The sequence below is a fragment of the Vulpes lagopus genome, chromosome 14, assembly GCF_018345385.1.
Source record: "Vulpes lagopus strain Blue_001 chromosome 14, ASM1834538v1, whole genome shotgun sequence".
In the NCBI taxonomy this organism is placed as follows: domain Eukaryota; kingdom Metazoa; phylum Chordata; class Mammalia; order Carnivora; family Canidae; genus Vulpes; species Vulpes lagopus.
Genome location: NC_054837.1, coordinates 30,351,570 through 30,370,282, shown reverse-complemented (window position 1 = coordinate 30,370,282; position 18,713 = coordinate 30,351,570). Strand labels below are relative to the sequence as shown.

General features: G+C 38.7%; 1 protein-coding gene across 10 annotated transcripts in view; it reads left to right on the top strand.

The window, feature by feature from the left end:
- Positions 1 to 18,713, top strand: part of MPHOSPH9 (M-phase phosphoprotein 9) — a 70,575-nt gene that overhangs the window by 10,661 nt on the left and 41,201 nt on the right. For 9 of the 10 annotated variants that reach the window (XM_041728882.1, XM_041728880.1, XM_041728879.1 and 6 more), the window contains 8 exons: positions 4,962 to 5,051; positions 5,259 to 5,779; positions 6,647 to 6,770; positions 11,631 to 11,721; positions 13,197 to 13,303; positions 16,907 to 17,032; positions 17,191 to 17,648; positions 17,974 to 18,129. In XM_041728882.1, the coding sequence (XP_041584816.1) occupies positions 5,364 to 5,779; positions 6,647 to 6,770; positions 11,631 to 11,721; positions 13,197 to 13,303; positions 16,907 to 17,032; positions 17,191 to 17,648; positions 17,974 to 18,129 (1,478 nt within the window). In that variant the 5' untranslated portion in view covers positions 4,962 to 5,051; positions 5,259 to 5,363. The remainder of the gene's footprint in view (positions 1 to 4,961; positions 5,052 to 5,258; positions 5,780 to 6,646; positions 6,771 to 11,630; positions 11,722 to 13,196; positions 13,304 to 16,906; positions 17,033 to 17,190; positions 17,649 to 17,973; positions 18,130 to 18,713) is intronic. The other variant, XM_041728877.1, reaches the window with a different exon arrangement.

Here is an 18,713-nt window from a genome sequence, read left to right as displayed (position 1 = left end):
GATTTCTTTAGAATTTCTTTCTAAAACCTCTTTCCTGGAATTCTTTCTTTCTTTCTTTCTTTCTTTTTTTTTTTTTTTTATATAGATTTTATTTATTTAATCATGAGAGACACAGAGAGAGACACAGGCAGAGGGAGAAGCAGGCTCCATGCATGCAACCTGACGTGGGACTCGATCCCAGGGCTCCAGGATCACGCCCTGGGCCAAAGGCAGGCGCCAAACCACTGAGCCACCCAGGGATCCCCTCTTTCCTGGAATTGTTAAGTTTATTGTTGCTTAACCTTGAGAAGGGAGAATAATTTTTAACACATTTACATATAATTTAATATATTCTTAAATATTTGCTGTTTCTAATATTTCTGTAATGGTAAATTTTTAAAGCACATTATTAGCTAATTTGTCTTAATTCATTATTTTAGCACTTAGGGTTACTGATTATGTATGAAAGAGCAATGGTTATATGGTAATAGTTACTGTAAGTGTACCATTTATTATCTATTTGCCAAGCAGTAAACACTTTTTGTCAGTGGTTTTCAACCTCATTAGACCCAAAGCCCTCATTTTATAATTTTACAATTAAACTACTAATTTACAAATACATTTTACAATTTAAAAAATAACATCAGTTTATATTATCCTGAAGTGAACTTCACAAATATATCCTGCATGTACCCATCTCAAAAACTATCATCCTCTTAACTGTGACATGGAGGAGGAATAAAAACTTATTTATAATATCAAAACACATATTTCAGTATATAAGTTCTCAGGTACATCCACGTTAGAAGACAAAATGAAGCACAGTCAGGGGTTTGTATGTAGACTCACCATGACGGCAGCAGCTGCAGACATGGACTGATACAAATGTATTGTATTGATGATCCAGCATGGCATTTGGTGACTTGATTTTCTTTTCTTTTTTTTTTTTTTTTTTTTTGTGTGTGTGTGTGTGTGTGACTTGATTTTCTGAAATGGTGAACAATTTCTGATCAAGCTCTGAGACAAACTTTAACATCTTTGTGGTTGGATTCCTAGACAATTTGGTGATTGGAAAGCTGTGCAAAATACATGGTATTTTTATAATATAAAATGGACACAGAACAGTTTTTCATTGTTGGGGACTGTCCTGTGATTTGAATCCCTGGACTGCCCACTAAGTGCTGGTAGTGCCTTCACTATCTTTGTGACAGTCATGACCTCACAGGTTTTCAAAATACAGTTCCCCCATTGAGATCACTGCTTCACATGCATCATGTTTGAATTTAAAATTTAATCCTCCCAGCCACCTATGAAGTATTACTCTTCCCGTTTTATGAATTCATAAGAAGCACAAGTGAAATTTACTTGTTGAAGACCACATAGTTTATTAGTGGAGAGCTGGGAATCCCTAGGATGTTAAAGCCAATGGGATACTTATGAGGCCAGACTACAGCAACCCCATTTAGGCTAATAGCATCAAAAGCTGTGTGCAGGGGAAAGCTTTTTTTTTTTTTTTTTTTTAATTTATTTTATGATAGTCACAGAGAGAGAGAGAGGCAGAGACATAGGCAGAGGGAGAAGCAGGCTCCATGCACCGGGAGCCTGACGTGGGATTTGATCCCGGGTCTCCAGGATCGTGCCCTGGGCCAAAGGCAGGCGCCAAACTGCTGCGCCACCCAGGGACCCCGGGGAAAGCTTTAATTAGATGCTCAAATTCTCCAAAAGTATGTAAATTGCAGGTCATATAATTAATTTTAGTTAGAAATGAATAATAGTAATTCTGTGAGTAATGTTATTTGCTGCATTTATAATGTTCTTAAATATGTTTATTGAAAATTAGAATATTATGAAATCTGACTAGGAGAACAAAATCTTCTCTACCAGTTTATATCCTGGGTAAGCCCTATTCATTTGTATCCTAAATAAGAAAATGATAATAAGGATGGGATTAACATTAAGTGTGTCACATAATATGAAGCCATATTTTTTTGGTTATGTATGTTAGTCTGTCATTGTAGGTTTTTTTTTAAATTTTTTTAAATTTTTATTTATTTATGATAGTCACAGAGAGAGAGAGAGAGAGAGAGGCAGAGACACAGGCGGAGGGAGAGGCAGGCTCCATGCACCGGGAGCCTGATGTGGGATTCGATCCCGGGTCTCCAGGATCGCGCCCCGGGCCAAAGGCAGGCGCCAAACCGCTGCGCCACCCAGGGATCCCCTGTCATTGTAGTTTTGTTTTGTTGCTGTTGTAGTTTAATACTGTGTTACTAATAACTTTATCAGGTTAAAATAACGCCTAAAGTATTTCTCTCTCTCTTTTTTTATGCCTAAAGTATTTCTTAAGTTAGTGTAACTTAATAAGAAAACTGTTGCCTGATTTCTTGTTACTTCATGTTTACTTCATGTTGTAGATAAATTGAGAAGATAAGGATCTGAATTTGATATAGTCTACCTTAACCTGAAGCTAGGTGATTTAGAATTAATACTAGCTATCAGTACTGTTCTATTTCAATTTGAAGGTTTCCTTTTCCTTTTTTTTTTTTTTTTTAAGATTTTATTTATTTATGCATGAGAGACATAGAGAGAGAGAGGCAAAGACACAGGCAGAGGGAGAAGCAGGCTCCATGCAGGGTGCCCAATGTGGGACTCGATCCTGGGTCTCCAGAATCCCACCCTGGGCTGAAGGCGGCGCTAAACCGAGCCACCAGGGCTGCCCTGAGGTTTCCTTTTCCAATCCTGAGTTTTTACTTCTCTTTAATACTGTTATATAGCTTTCTTTCTTTTTTTTTTTTGTAAACTATTTATTTATGAGAGACACAGAGAGAGAGGCAGAGACACAGAGGGAGAAGCAGGCTTCTTGCAGGAAGCCCGATGTGGGACTAGATTCCTGGACCTGGGATCTCACCCTGAGCTGAAGGCAGATGTTCAACTGCTGAGCCACCCAGGCATTCTTGTTATATAGCTTTCAACTTAATTCTGCTCTGTTGTGGTTATAGAACTGGCTTTCAGCATTAATCTGAAGGGCCTCTAGATTCTGTAGTCTGTAGTACCAAGAAAAAAATCAGCTACAAATTCACAATATTTTTAAAGATATTATTTATTTATTCATGAGAGACACATAGAGAGACACAGGCAGAGGGAGAAGCAGGCTCCATGTAGGGAGCCCAATGTGGGACTCAGTCCCGGGTCTCTAGGATCAGGCCCCGGGCTAAAGGTAGCACTAAACTGCTGAGCCACCTGGGCTGCCCCCCCCCCCCTTTTTTTAGTAACTCTATCCCCAACGTGAGGCTCCAACCTCAGGACCCCAAGATCAAGAGTTGCATTTTCTACTAACTGAGCCAGCCATGGGCCCCTGAAATTCCATTTTTATACACTCAGACTGTCTGATTGCCCACTCTTTCCTTGCATTGTGTCCTAGATGCTGAAGACAGGTTAACAAAGTGAACAAGATGCTCTCTCACGTGGTAAATGTTATGAAGGCAATACACAGGATAACAGAGAGCAACTGTAGAATGGTTTGGGGAAAAAGCTATCTTTCAGAAGGTGACAGTTAAGCTGAAATTGCAGAAAGGCAGAAGCATAAGAGCAAAGAACTTTCTGGGTAGAGGGTACAGTGACAAAGCTTTTGAGGTGGAAGACAGTTATGGCATGTTTAGGGAAAAGGTAGAGGCCAGTGAGGCTGGTGTGCACTGAGAGAGGGAAAGAGAGGGATGAGATTGGGAGTTGTGCACAGGCCAGTTCATTCAGCGCCCTGTAAGGAAGACAGGAGTGGAAAAACAGTTGAAAGTTTTTTTTTTTTTTTTTTTAGTTGAAAGGTTTTAAACAGGGAAGCTATTTTTCATTTTAGCTATTTATTCACGTTGTGTATTATTGCATAAAGTCTGTTACTGAAAGTACACTAGCCTTTTTTTTTTTTTTTAAGATTTTATTTATTCATGAAAGACAGAGAGAGAGAGAGAGAGAGAGAGGCAGAGACACAGGCAGAGGGAGAAGCAGGCTCCATGCAGGAAGCCTGATGTGGGACTCGATCCCGGGACTCCAGGATCATACCTCAAGCCAAAGGCAGGCATTCAACCACTGAGCCACCCAGTCATCCTTGAAAGTACACTCACCTTGAGACTGAGTTTAGCCTCTGGAGATCTCCTTGCCTCCTTTTCTGCCATGTTTTTGTAGTCTGGTCATGAGTACTGACTCCTCTTGAGAGTCACTTTGGATCAGGACCTAAAAGTGACTGGAGGGCATGCTAGGACAGTTCCATGGGTTTTCACAGTGAATTTTTCATTCCTTTTTCAGCTGTAGTGCTTAAAAAACACTTCAGTATCTACTTGAAAACTTTTTTTTGTTTTTGTTTTTACTTAAATAACAAATTGGGGATTTAATTCCTATAATACTAAATTATTTCTTGTTTTAAGGTGTGGGATTCTGTTTTCTAAAAATTATTATTATTATTATCTTTTTAAAGATTTTATTTATTCATGAGAGACACAGAGAGAGAAGAGGCAGAGACAGAAGCAGGCTCCATGCAGGGAGCCTGATGTGGGATTTGATCCCAGGTCTCCAGGATCACACCCTGGACTGAAGGTGTCGCTAAACCGCTGAGCCACCCAGGCTGCCCTCTAAGAATTATTTAAGAAAATCTTTATTACCAGGGAAGGAAGAAAAATTTAAGACAAATCTAAAGTAGAACTGCCAATTCTTGATGAATCAAAATGATAGCAGATGACATCAAATTAAGATGTCATTTGAAAAAAAGATTTACCCACACCTTCAAATTTACCCAGACTATAGGTTACATAAGAAAGAAGTGATCACGCCTGTGCCTTTGTATTTTTGCATTAAATATGGCTTTATAACTATTTAATTCAGCTTATACATTTTACATTAAAAATAGATTTTAAAAAGGCTCTTTCCCACTGGAGGATTTTTCTGTGAAATATTACATGAAAAATTATTTTTAACTAAAATGTCTTTTAATTTAATAGACCAGGTGGTTACAGCTATTCAATTTGGTGGAAAAACAATGCCAAGAACAGATAGTTGCCCAGCAGGAACAATTCCACAACCAAATTCAAGTAAGTTGTTATTTATATTGATTCTTTTTTTATAAAACTAAGATTTGCAAGAAGCAGCAGTTAATACTTTATACCAGTTTTGTTTATTTTACTTAAAACATTCTCTATAGAGTAATAGCTCATATTTTTAAGCAATATTCTCATAGTATTTACGAAAATATGAGGTTTAGTATACTTTCTTACCCAAATCTGTAATTTTATTTTCAGCGTATACAAGAGGAGATAAAAAATTTAGTCAAGTTACAGACCAGTAATGCTTCCTGGGCTTCCTATGATACTTCTTTAAGCAAACAATTTTCTTCAGAAAGTCAAATGGGTTTTTTTTCTGAAAACAGTGAGAGAAATGAACCTATTATCAGTTATCCTAAGTCTAACGAATCCGAAATGCAGCAAGAAACATCCACGTCACAACCAGACTGCAATGTGGATAGTAGCTCAGTGAGCAGTGGATATGGTACCTTTTGTGTCTCTGAATTAAATACCTACAAATCTAAGGATTCTAAGGAATTCATGGAGCACACAGAGGTTTCTGAAGGACAGTTTGGTGCACCTTTGGGGCAGACAGAGTCACTTGTAGATGGTGTAAAAAACAAGAGTTTTCATATACACACCGCTGAAGAGTTCTGTCCATCTTTAAAGGAAGATATTTCCATTTTTCCTGGTGAATTTGAACACAGTTTTCTTGGCGAAAATAAGATTTCGGAAGTATACAGTGGAAAAACAAATAGGTGAGTAGAATTTCTCTATCATTTGAAGGGAGGTTTACTTGTTTGTTACATTTAGAATCTAGTAAATCAAGCTCCTTTTTGAGAATAAAATGAGATGTATTTGAACGCTTAGCTTTACCAAAGTCTTGTATTTATTGCCTTTGGCAAATGGAAATAAAGCATACTATGTATTACCAACATCTGACTTTCTTTCCATTTGCAATGTTGTAGGACTACTAACCTCTTAAGGTGGGAGGCCTTGTCAGAAAAATACCGTTCCTATTTTTCTGGTCACTATAAACCTGCTAAAAATTAGAGTATAGAAATATATCAACAGTGGAATTTTGTCACTCATATGCATGTAATTTGGAACTAAAAATCATACACAAGCATACTCATTCATTTTTGTATATAAGAGGAGCTTTTCTAAGTTTAATGACAACTGTGGCTGGATATTTGTAAAGCAAATAATCATTTAAAATTATGTCATTTACCCTAAATGTTCAGTTTTATACTTGAAAATGTGTCCTCTAAAATAAGTAGTTATAGCAACACAGATCTAGTGTACCTATGAGTATAATTAACAGTCTTTGTAAATAAAGAAGCTTTTGCTGTAGAGATATATTGAGTACTTGAATGGGCCACTATGATCAGTTTTGTTTTATTCTGTGGCTACAGCTGTATGTATTATTAATCACCATTAGTCTTGTTCGCTTTGCCTTTGATAATAAAAAAATGTAAAAAGAAGTGTAGGTGAATTGATAAAAATCCATCCTTTCTCTGCTTTTAGAAAACTCCAAAGTATTTTCCACTGGCCAGTGTCTTTTAGTTTTATGTGTAAAGGACAGCGTCTAAAGAGCATAATTTCGATTTTCTTTTTTTGAATAGCAAATCTATAACATCATGGGCACAAAAGCTGAAGCAGAACCAGCCAAAGAGAGCGCTTACAGAAGAAGGGTGTTCAAAATCTATGCAAGGAAATGAGCAAGCCAGGAAATCACCAGTTGAGAAAGTAGGTGATAAGTCATTTTATTCTGCTACTGATAATTATATTGGCTTTACTAGAAGCTCATCAATATAAGTTTTTTGCCTTTTCTTTTGTAGCATTAATTTGTTCCATTGACTTGTCTCCCTTTGGGTATCTCAGAGGATTGGAAGCAATGATTTGCTCTATGAACTGGTTCTTTAGTAGTCGGGAAATCAAAACTAATGAGGGATAAAGTACTACAAAATATGAAAAACATTTTGTAAAGGTCCTAATTCTCTTTGTACTGCAGCTGTTTACATTTATTTAGCCAGAGAGTAATCCATTTAACTTTTTTTAAACCCTCAAATAATTTGTATTACTATTAAGTTGTAAGAAGTAGCACCATATGTGTGAATGCTTCAAGACAACTCCATTTGTAATCCAAATTGTGAGAGATTAAATGTTTAAAGTCTTTGTGGCCCTTTTGCTAATCTAGCAGCTGTTTTTGTTAAAGAGTTAGAGATACTGAGTAAGTTTTAAACATCTTTGAAGCCCTTTTGGCCTAAATTATTATCGAGTAACATTGTTTAAATATGATATATTGAAATTGCAAAATCCTGTTTCTCTGAAAACTTGATACCTTTAGGGCAGCCCTGGTGGCGCAGCGGTTTGGGGCTGCCTGCAGCCTGGGGTGTGATCCTGGGGACCTGGGATCGAGTCCCACATTGGGCTCCCTGCATGGAGCCTGCTTCTCCCTCTGCCTGTGTCTCTGCCTCTCTCTCTCTGTGTCTATGAATAAGTAAATAATAATAAAAACAATCTTAAAAAATCTTAAAAAAAAAAAAAACTTGATACCTTTAGAAATTGGCCACTTTTTTTTTCTTTCTTTTTTTTTTTTTTTTTTAAAGATTTTATTTATTTATTCATGGGAGAGAGAGGTGGAGGGAGAAGCAGGCTCCATGCAGGAAACCTGATGTGGGACTCGATCCCGGGTCTCCAGGATCACACCCTGGGCTGAAGGTGGCGCTAAACCGCTGAGCCACCTGGGCTGCCTGAAAATGTTTTCATACATACTAGTTTTTCTTCTGTTTTTACGTGAACTAAAACTCAGTTTTGGGGAGGCTAGCAAAAAACCGGGTGACGGGCACTAAGGAGGGCACTTGATGGGATGAGCACTGGGTGTTCTGCTATATGTCTCTGCCCCTCTCTCTGTGCCTCTAATAAATAAATAAAATCCTTTAAAAAATAAATAAAAATAAAAACAAAAGACAGAACAAACTCTTCTGACAGAGTCACCTGAAGAGCTTAGAAAAATCTGCTTATGCCTGGCCACCACCACCAGGTGGTCTGCCTTCCTCAGGCAGGGGTGTGCCTTGTGCATTGGGAAGTATAAAAGCTCCTCAGGTGATTCTGAGTGCTGCAAAGCTTGGGAATCATTGGCCTAGTCTGTTGTCCTGGATTCGATGGAGAATCACCTGAGAAATGCCCTTGAGGATAAGTCTGTCCTGTCTGGTGGAATGCTCTGCCTCTAATGTCAGCAGGGCAGAGTTAGTTCCCTTTGAGCTTTCCCTTTTCTTTAATCATCTCTCTTTTTTTTTTTTTAATTTTTATTTATTTATGATAGTCACAGAGAGATAGAGAGAGAGGCAGAGACACAGGCAGAGGGAGAAGCAGGCTCCATGCACCGGGAGCCCGACGTGGGATTCGATCCCGGGTCTCCAGGATCGCGCCCTGGGCCAAAGGCAGGCGCCAAACCGCTGCGCCACCCAGGGATCCCTCTTTAATCATCTCTTGAACCAGTTGTGTTTTTCCTTTTTTTTTTTTTTTTTTTTTTAAATTTTTATTTATTTATGATAGTCACAGAGAGAGAGAGAGAGGCAGAGACACAGGCAGAGGGAGAAGCAGGCTCCATGCACCGGGAGCCTGATGTGGGATTCGATCTCGGGTCTCCAGGATCGTGCCCTGGGCCAAAGGCAGGCGCCAAACCGCTGCGCCACCCAGGGATCCCTGTTTTTCCTTTTTTTAATTAAATTTTAATCGATTAATTTTTAAAAGATTCATCTATTAATTATTTTAGAGAGAGAATGGGCTCATGCCCACACTGGAGGATGGGCAGAGGCAGAGGGAGAGAGTCTTAGGTAGACTCCCCATTGAGCTTGGAGCCTGATGTGGGGCTTGATCCCAGGACCCTGAGATCATGACCTGAGCTAAAATCAAGAGTCAGACCCTCAACCAACTAAGCCACCTTGGTGCCTCTTTGTTTTTTTTTTTGTTTTTTTTTAAAGGTGAGTGATGAGTGATATTTTTGGTAATAAATCATTGTGGCAAATCAAGTTTCATTGATACTGGAGTATTAAAAGATTTTCAGGTAATGATAGTTGGTGAATCCAGGCTCCACACGTGAAATACTTTTCTTACCTGCATAATTCTGAACTAAATTCTGTGGATTCACCAAGTTGGAACTCTATTTCATCTTTCCTCTTCTCTAGTTTTTTTCTAGTTTCAGTCTAAATCAGGGAATCCTTGTCAGAATTCTCTTGGGGTCCAGTTTTCTCTTTCTGCAATGGCAGTTTCTTTTGGGTACTATTTTGAAGCACATCTTGAAATGGCTATTGTTTAGCATCCTTATGCTTTTCTTTGGGGACAGACTTGACATTACCATTTCTGGGGCAGCAGGACTTGGGAGTGGCTTCTCAGATGGACAACTGGACTGTTGCTGCCATTATTGAAGGTTTCTATGCTAGGTGTTGGCCAGCTTCTTGGGAAGGACTTTTCATGGCTCCATACTTTTCTTTCTCATTAAAAGCCAGGCCTGGTGTGCTCAGTACCGCAGCAGCGGTAGCGGGCAAGATGAGCCTCCCAGCCCACTGTTGTTGGCTGAATGCATGAAGGTTTGGCACGGCAGAGTTGGGAAGAAGACAAAATGTGTTACTTGGTATTTTTCACTTAGTCTTCTGCTGTCAGCTTTTTCTGATCTGTTCAATACTGAGATTTGACAGAAATTTGAACAGGTAGGAGTTTTAGAAGAGACAAAAGATGACGTAGGAATTTTTCATTTGATGAACAAGAGACTGAATGGTATCTTAGGAGGCTGAGGTGGAGTGCTGTCCCTCCCCTCAGTATCCCTTTACTTTTGCTATAGGTCCACAGATGATTGTAAGCAAATGCAACTTAAATACTTTTTAATGGGAATTAAAAGTTTGATAATGGTGAAACTGATAAGAAAAATTCTGATTAAAAATAGTCTTTTTTAAAAAAAAAAAAAAAAAATAGTCTTTTTACATCTCTGGAAACAGATTTCTTGTGATAATTCCAGAGATACTATGAGGAACAGTTAGAGGTTGTTTTTTTTTTTTAATTTTTTACTTATTATTATTATTTTTAAAAAATATTTTTATTTATTTATTCATGAGAGACCGAGAGAGGGAGAGAGGGAGAGGCAGAGACACAGGCAGACAAAGAGGCACGCTCCATGCAGGAAGCCCGACATGGGACTCGATCCCGGGTCTCCAGGATCAAACCCTGGGCTGAAGGTGGGCTGAAGGTGGCGCTAAACCGCTAAGCTACCCGGGCTGCCCAGCTTAGAGTTTTTTTTTTTTTTTTTTTTTAAATTTATGATAGAGAGAGAGAGAGAGGCAGAGACATAGGCAGAGGGAGAAGCAGACTCCATGCACCGGGAGCCTGATGTGGGATTCGATCCCAGGTCTCCAGGATCGCACCCTGGGCCAAAGGCAGGCGCTAATCCGCTGCGTCACCCAGGGATCCCAGCTTAGAGTTTTTAAAAAAAATCTATTTTATTAATTTTTTAAAAAAAGATTTTATGGGGATCCCTGGGTGGCGCAGCGGTTTGGCGCCTGCCTTTGGCCCAGGGCGCGATCCTGGAGACCCGGGATCGAATCCCACGTCGGGCTCCCGGTGCATGGAGCCTGCTTCTCCCTCTGCCTGTGTCTCTGCCTCTCTCTCTCTCTCTGTGACTATCATAAATAAATAAAAAATTTAAAAAAAAAAAAAAAAAGATTTTATGTATTTATTCATGAGCGACACAGGCAGAGGGAGAAGCAGGCTCCATGCAGGGAGCCCAATGAAGGACTTGATCCCGGGACTACAGGATTACGCCTGAGCTGAAGGCAGACACTCAACCGCTCAACCACCCAGGCGTCCATAGCTTAGAATTTTTATTAGAATTGATGATAAGCATTTCGAGCTTTTTCTGGGATTAGTAACCAGTTGACTATATGTAAGACATAGTTTACTACTCGAAGTGCATATTAATTACTGAATGATGTCTTCAGAGTTTGAATTATTGTACTTTTAATGATAAAGATGAATTGTTATGGCTTTCACATTTATTTTGACACTAAATGACTTCAATTCCAGGCACTTTGAATTTCTTTTGGATGTAGCTGGCAAATTATAAATACATTTTCATTCTAAACTCTTTAAGTAGCACCAGCTCCCAGTGTTCTTCCAATTCCACAGAAGCAAAATAAACTTTTGTAAACATACAGGAAAAGAAAATCCTTCACAGTTAATCCCTGTCATTTTGCATTCTTGTAATCGTGTGGAAAACCAGGCTTTCTTACTTTTTTTTTTTTAAAGATTTTATTTATTTATTCATGAAAGACACACAGAGACACAGGCAGAGACACAAGGAGAGACAGAAGCAGGCTCCATGCAAGGAGCCTGATGTAGGACTCGATCCCGGGTCTCCAGGATCACACCCCCGGCTGCAGGCAGCACTAAACCGCTGTGCCACCGGGGCTGCCCGCTTTCTTCTTAATGAACCCTTAATGAACCCCCTTTCTCTGTGCCTGTGTTTGACACTTGGCTCTCATTCCTTGGGTCAGCAGTTCGTGCCTAATGATTTTTAGCTGTCAACTCATTGTTTTCTTTCTTACATTATAGTCTAATTTCACTGCTGCTAAGCATCCTCATGCTTTTTACCTCAATAGACCGGATGAGAGTCCAGATTCTTGGATGTCTGATTCAGGAACAGGTATGATAATTATTTTTTATAACAACGTATCTGCATTTCTAATAGGAAGATAATTCTATACAGTGTATCAGAATGGTTTCTGTAAATCTGTTACATGTTATGTTGTGCCTCTGCTAAATCTGACTTCCTTACTTGGCATTAATTTATTTTATGCATTTTGAAAGATAGATGGAAAAATACTTTAAGAGTTATTTCAAACTGTTGCAAAAGTCATATCAGGATTTTCCAGGTACTCCAGAATGAATTAAGAAATTCAAACCCTTTGTGAGCCATTCTTTACTCTCCATGGTAAGCTTATTTTAGTTTTAATGATGTAATATACTGATTTTTTCTCCCTACAATCTCACATCCAGTTTGTCAGGATGAATTGGCTTTGCAGGATGAAAATTGCCAGAATTCAACCACCGTTATGCTGTTACCCTCATAGAGCTCCCATTGCGTGTCACCTGGGTTCCTGCAACTTCCTGCCCAGCCTCCCTGCCTGCACCCTTGCAGCCTTCCATCTGTTCTCAACACAGTAGCCTATGCCATCCTTCTTAAAGATGGGTCAGATCATGGGACTCCTCTGCTCAAAACCCTGCTGTGCTCTTTCCCTCAGAAGAACAGCCAGAGTCTTTATAGGCATTCATAGGCCTTGCAAGACCTAGCCTTGTTCTGTTTGACCTCATTTTCTGCTACTCCCTTTCTTTGCTTCAGCAGAGAGGCTGTTTTCTTAAATGTGCCAGATATGTTCTCCTTTGCTGCTTCTATATTTGAAATGTTCTCCCCACCTCTTATATAGGGGACCTCCCTCATACATGGCTAAAATGCTTACTCTGTCTTGTTACCTTGCAGTGAATCAAACTCTGAACATCCCTCCACACACACTACATATTCCCCTTTACTTGATTTTTAAATCTTACCATTAGGGTGCTTATTCCTTCTGACTTACTGGGTACCTTGTGATTTACTTACTGTTCATGTCTCACATTTGCTCCCCAGCCTGGCATAGTCAACACTCAATATGTATTTGAACCATTGAATTCTTTATATTGCTTCTTCTGTACTGTCCATAAAGAAATTGTTATATTTTAAGAAATATATTTTAGATTGCACTAGTTTATCTTGACTTTTTTTATTTTTTAAAATAATCTCTACATCCAACGTGAAGCTTGAATTCACAACCCTGAGATCAAGAGTTGCATGCTCTATTGCCTGAGCCAATCAGGCACCCCATATCTTGCCTTTTTGTAATAATATATTTCAGTCTTAAATATTTGGAAACTTAAATCAGAACTCTTACATGCTAAGGCATTTAAGAGAGTCTTTGCCATCAAAATTCAACTTCCCACATCCAGATAGCCTAAAACTAGTTACTTCTCATATTTAATTTTCTTTAGAAAATTAGAAATGTAAAAAATAACTTATCCTAGAAAGCACTTAGCATTTTTGTTTTCTTTCCTCAGTCTTTTATTCTTTGTATTTGTGCACAATAGGACTGACTTACTGGAAGTTGGAAGAGAAGGACATGTATCACTCCCTGCCTGAAACTTTAGAGAAGACGTTTGTACCGGCCTCCTCCACAGATATGTCACCAGGCCAGGTAATTTAAAAACACATTGTGTGTTTGCATTATACAATTGTAGTTAAATACTCCATTTCATTATAAATTTTGTGTTTTCCAATTTCTGATATATTGACAAAAGCCTGGGCTTTAAATTACACCTGCTTTCATATTTGGTCTCTCATTCATTGCCTATAGGGCCATAGGAAAGTTACTTAAGAGTGGAATTAAAAGTGCCCAGATAATGTGTTGTAAAATTAAATGACATGATTTTGTGCCTTCTATTCTAAATACAGTAGGTCTGCAGACAACTACTTCTGCTCTTCCTACACCTGGTTTTGATTCTTCATCTTATTGCACCCTCCTGTTAACCCATTTGTATAATAATTTTGAGTATTTTAATTTGATGTAGTAATTTTCTTTGAGCAAGAGATATAAATATTCTCTTTGTTTCAGAACAATAAATTAAAACTAGCTTGTGTATATCCATGTACATATCTCACTTCTGTATTTTGTTTGGTCAGGTGGGGTAGAAGGTAGTTTGGGGAAAAGGAGAGGTTACAGTGAAAGTAACCAGAAGAGCTGTAAGCATGAGTGACCTGCATCAGTAGGGCATTGGGGAACAGCGTATGTGTGGGGCAGAAACCCCACATGTGCATCAGTCAAATCAATCTCACAGTGGGGCAGAAACCAGCATTCCATCCTTCAGGGAAGGAGCGGAAAAAGAGAGAAACAGAGGAAGGCTGAGAAGTGAGATTATGAAGGGCCAAGGCTTAGTGGGCTTTGTGATTACAGGGCTCACTGTGTGTGCGTGTGACATAATCTGCACCATCAGTAAATGAATATATTGGTGATTCTAAGATACTATCACTTTTTTTTTTAAGATTTTATTTATTCATGAGAGACACACAGAGAGAGGTAGAGACACAGGCAGAGGGGGAAATAGGCTTCATGCAGGGAGCCTGACATGGGACTCAATTCTGGGTCTCCAGGATCATGCCCTGGGCTGAAGGCGGCGCTAAACCGCTGAGCCACCCAGGCTGCCTGATACTATCACTTTTAAGACTTCTGTTTCATATTCTAAGCCCCCAAAATTACCAAGAAAACACTGATAAGGTAGAATTTATATTTTATTCTTATTAAAAGAGCTTGTAGACCTAATTAAACATTGATTTTTATCAAAGAACTCTTATACACACTTAAAAAGAACAATATAAGTGAAATGTTTGTTAAAACTTCTTAACCAACAGAGGCTTACACTGTTTTCAACTCAGTGTTAGTTTCTGTGTTTTCCCACACAGTTTTCCTTGAGCGTCAAAGAGCTTTGAGGATTTGGCATTTCTTTAAAAAAAGGAGGAAAGGCCTTGGTGCTGAGTTTTTACTTGGCTTTAGTAGTTATATGGGACTGGCCTACATTTTGCTCCCAGATGGGGGAACATTGCTAAACATACAGGATTCACCATCCCTTAAATATTGGTTCTCATGGGTTCCAGTGTAGTCTCTAGGATTTTCTTCTAGACTCCTGACCCCTGTTTGGCCAATTTTGATGTCTTCAATATTTGCTTATGAGAAGGCAATGACAATTATGCCACAGTTGCTTCTTGACCAAAAGCAGTGTGAGATGCTATTAATTATAAGAGGCATCCTCACTTCAGAGATGTTAAAATATGAAATCATAGAAGTAGAAAATGGTGAAAAATAGTTCCTTGTACAGTGAGTTCCCAAAGAGGAATTCCAGCTGCTCACCCAAACCAACAGGCAGGAATTCCTCAGGCTTGAGGCCACCATCCATAGTGCTCTGCGTGTTAGGGACTAGGAGTTGATAGGGCCTTTAGGTTGTTCATATATAAAAAGTAAAATTCTAAAGTAGGAATACAGAAATTATGGTAAATTGTAAGGGTTTACATTCAACAAATCAATGCCTTTACACACAGTATTTTTTAAGATTTTATGTATTTGAGAGACAGGCAGGGGGAAGGGCAGAGGGAGAGATATAAGCAGACTCCCTGCTGAGTGGAGACCTGCCCCCACCCTTATAAGGTGAGGCTCCATCCCAGGATCCTGAGATCCTGAGATCACGACCTGAGCTGAGGTCAGACACTTAACTGACTAAGCCACTCAGGTGCCCATGCACACACAAAAATTTAATTATTTTATTCACAAGCTAGTTAGAGAGTTTTTTAAAAAAAATATTAATTCATGGTATTCTGCAGCCTGTGTAGGGAACACAAAGTTAAAGCTACATGTGGTGTATTCTTGTAATGGTTTTGGTGGATCTCTTGCTGAATCTATAATCTCATTAAGAGAATGTCCACAGTTTAAATTTGAGGCTTAGGGTTAAATGGTCTACAATAGATCCCACCTTGAAGTAATTTAAGGCTGAGGTTTTAATGTTTGAAGCTTAAACCTCTTTGCAACATTTCCATTGTGGCAGAGCCCTAATTTCAAACTGTAGAAATATTATGTCTTCTTATTTTGAGTTTTTTTTTTTTTTTAAGATTTTATTTATTCATGAGAGACAGAGAGGCAGAGACACAGGCAGAGGGAGAAGCAGGCCTCTCATAGGGAGCCTGATGTGGGACTCAATCCCATGACCCCAGGATCATGTCCTGAGGCAAAGGTAGATGCTCAACCTTTGAGCCACCCAGGTACCCCATTTTATGAGTTTTTAAAAGGGGCTTATTTCCATTGGATAAATTCTTAACACTTTTTAATACTTTTTTTTGCCTGCCAACTCTTTTTTCTTTTTTTTCTTAAGATTTTATTTATGCATGAGAGAGAGAGAGAGAGAGAGAGAGAGAGAGGCAGAGACACAGGCAGAGGGAGAAGCAGGCTCTACTCCATGCAGGGAGCCTGACATGGGACTTGATCCCCGGTCTCCAGGATCCCACCCTGGGCTGAAGGCGGCGCTAAACCGCTGAGCCACCAGGGCTGCCCTTGTCTGCCAACTCTTAAAAAAATAGGAAGAGGTACCTAGATGGCTCAGTCAGTTAAGCATCTGACTTTTGATTTTGGCTCCTGTCATGATCTCAGAGTCCTGGGATGAAACCCTGTGTTAGCAGGGGTGAGGAGGTGGAGGGGGTCCTCACTTAGCTAGGAGTCTGCTTGAGGATTCTGTCTGTGTCTCTCTCTGCCCTTCCCCATGCTTGTGTGTGTGCGCTCTCTCATTTCTCCTCCCTCTAAAGGAAATAAATCTTAAAAAAAAAAAAAAGGAAAATAACTACGTAAATCTCTATATATACCTGTCCCCTTGAGTCACATGTTATTAATTTAGCCAGAGGTCTTCCCTCCTGCTTTGGTCATTCATGATGAAGTCTTTCCTACCTCAAAACTTGATTTTTATCTTAAGTAGGGGAACTACCAAAGTTTTTTATTCTTTGGAAGTATTCTTAGGCTACTGAATAACTTAGGTTCAGATTATCACCTTAATATTTATTGTTAGGGGATATTAATTTTTTTTCATTCTGCAGAAGACTCGTAATTAACAGGTAAGGACTTCTAAGTATGTTTTATAACTGATAAGTTTAGAGTCCCAGTTCATTTAAAATCTTTCAGAAATCTTTCTGTGGTGCTGATCTTGATATCAAAACTTTTTTCATCATTGATAATACCATTTAAATAATTTTGTTTCATATCTTTAAGTCAAATACTAGTAATGAGATGAAGCTGCCATCACTGAAGGATATTTATCATAAAAAACAAAGGGAAAACAAGCAGTTACCTGAGCGGAATCTCACTTCTGCTTCCAACCCAAATCATCCACCAGAGGTAAATTGTCCACACTCTGTGGAGTGAAAATGAAAGATGCTTCGTGACTCTGAACTTTTATCCTAAGCTTTATTTTCCCTAGGAGATCTAAAGCCTACTCAAAAACAAACCCTGAGTACTGGGGGCAAAAGCTTAACTATTGTCTGTCTTATTTCTAGGTACTAACTCTAGATCCAACGTTACACATGAAGCCAAATCAGATTTCAGGGATTCAGCCACAAGGCTTTTTGAATGCCCTTGATGACAGAATATCCTTTTCACCAGACTCTGTTCTTGAACCTAGTATGTCTAGTCACTCTGATGTAGACTCATTTTCACAAGCAAGTAATATCGCTTCTCAGTTATCTGGATTCCCAAAATATCCTTCAAATACAAAAGCTTTACCAGTGGACTCTTGGAAGAATCATGGATTCCAAAATGAAAGTAGGACCAGTTCCACATTTCCTTCAGTTTATACCATTACTAGTAATGATATCTCAGTCAACACTGTGGATGAAGAAAACACTGTCATGGCAACCTCAGCTTCAGTCAGCCAGTCCCAGCTTCCAGGGACAGTCAGCAGTGTCCCAGAGTGCATCTCATTGACTTCCCTGGAAGATCCTGTGATACTGTCGAAGTATGTATTTCAGTGCATGGCTTGTAATGTTAATAGATTTCGTATGACATCTACTTGAATAATGAAAATGACTTTTATTGACCTTCCCTAATGTATAAAATCTTAAAAAAAAAGTTAGCAGCATTTTTAAGGTAGAACATCTAAAAATCCATGTCTTTTTTTTGCTTAATTGGTCATCAATGTGCTTATTATGTTTTCTGTGGGTGTACACAGGAATAAAGGCTGTACTTTTGCTATAAGAAAGATTGTGCTACTGGTTTCTCTTGTGGGATAGAGAGTGAGGAAACGCTTGCCTAAATTTTTTTTTTTTTGCCTTCAACAACAGAATTAGGCAGAACCTAAAGGAAAAGCATGCTCGACATATAGCAGATCTTCGAGCTTACTATGAATCAGAAATAAATAGTTTGAAACAGAAACTGGAGGCAAAGGAAATTTCAGCAGCTGAAGATTGGAAGAAAACCAATCAAATTCTTGTAGACAGGTAAAATTTATAATTCAACTGTAAAGTTGGTGTTTCTCCAACTTGGCTATATCATTTTTTCCAAAGTGTACTATAGTGTGATAAAAGACTTTGAAAATATGCTTCAATTTAAAAATTTTAACAGAGATATTTTTGCCTAAGTAATTATTTTTATAGATTTAAACCAGTCTCTTAGAGCACACTGATATCTGATGTGAGGGCATTTGTTTCTTACGAACAAAATACTGAAATAGTTGAGCAGATTTTGTATATGTAATGGAATATTGTGTGTGGATGGATTAGTACTATGTATAGATTTCCTTGGAAATCTCTAACTAATGTCCTTGAGCAATTCTTGACCTTTTTTTAAACTCAGATTGCACATGACTTAATCCAGACAGTCATGAACCTGTAGAAGCAGTTACCCTGTTCAAAAAAGAAACCAACATGGAGACACAGAGGACAGTTATGTTAAGGATAGCTGTATACCTGTTTTAGAGAGAGAATCATTAACAAAATTTGATGCTCTGACTGGTATTAATAACAGCATGCCTGCAACATATTTTACGTTTAAATAACACTTAAACAGATTGAAAACTGTTTAG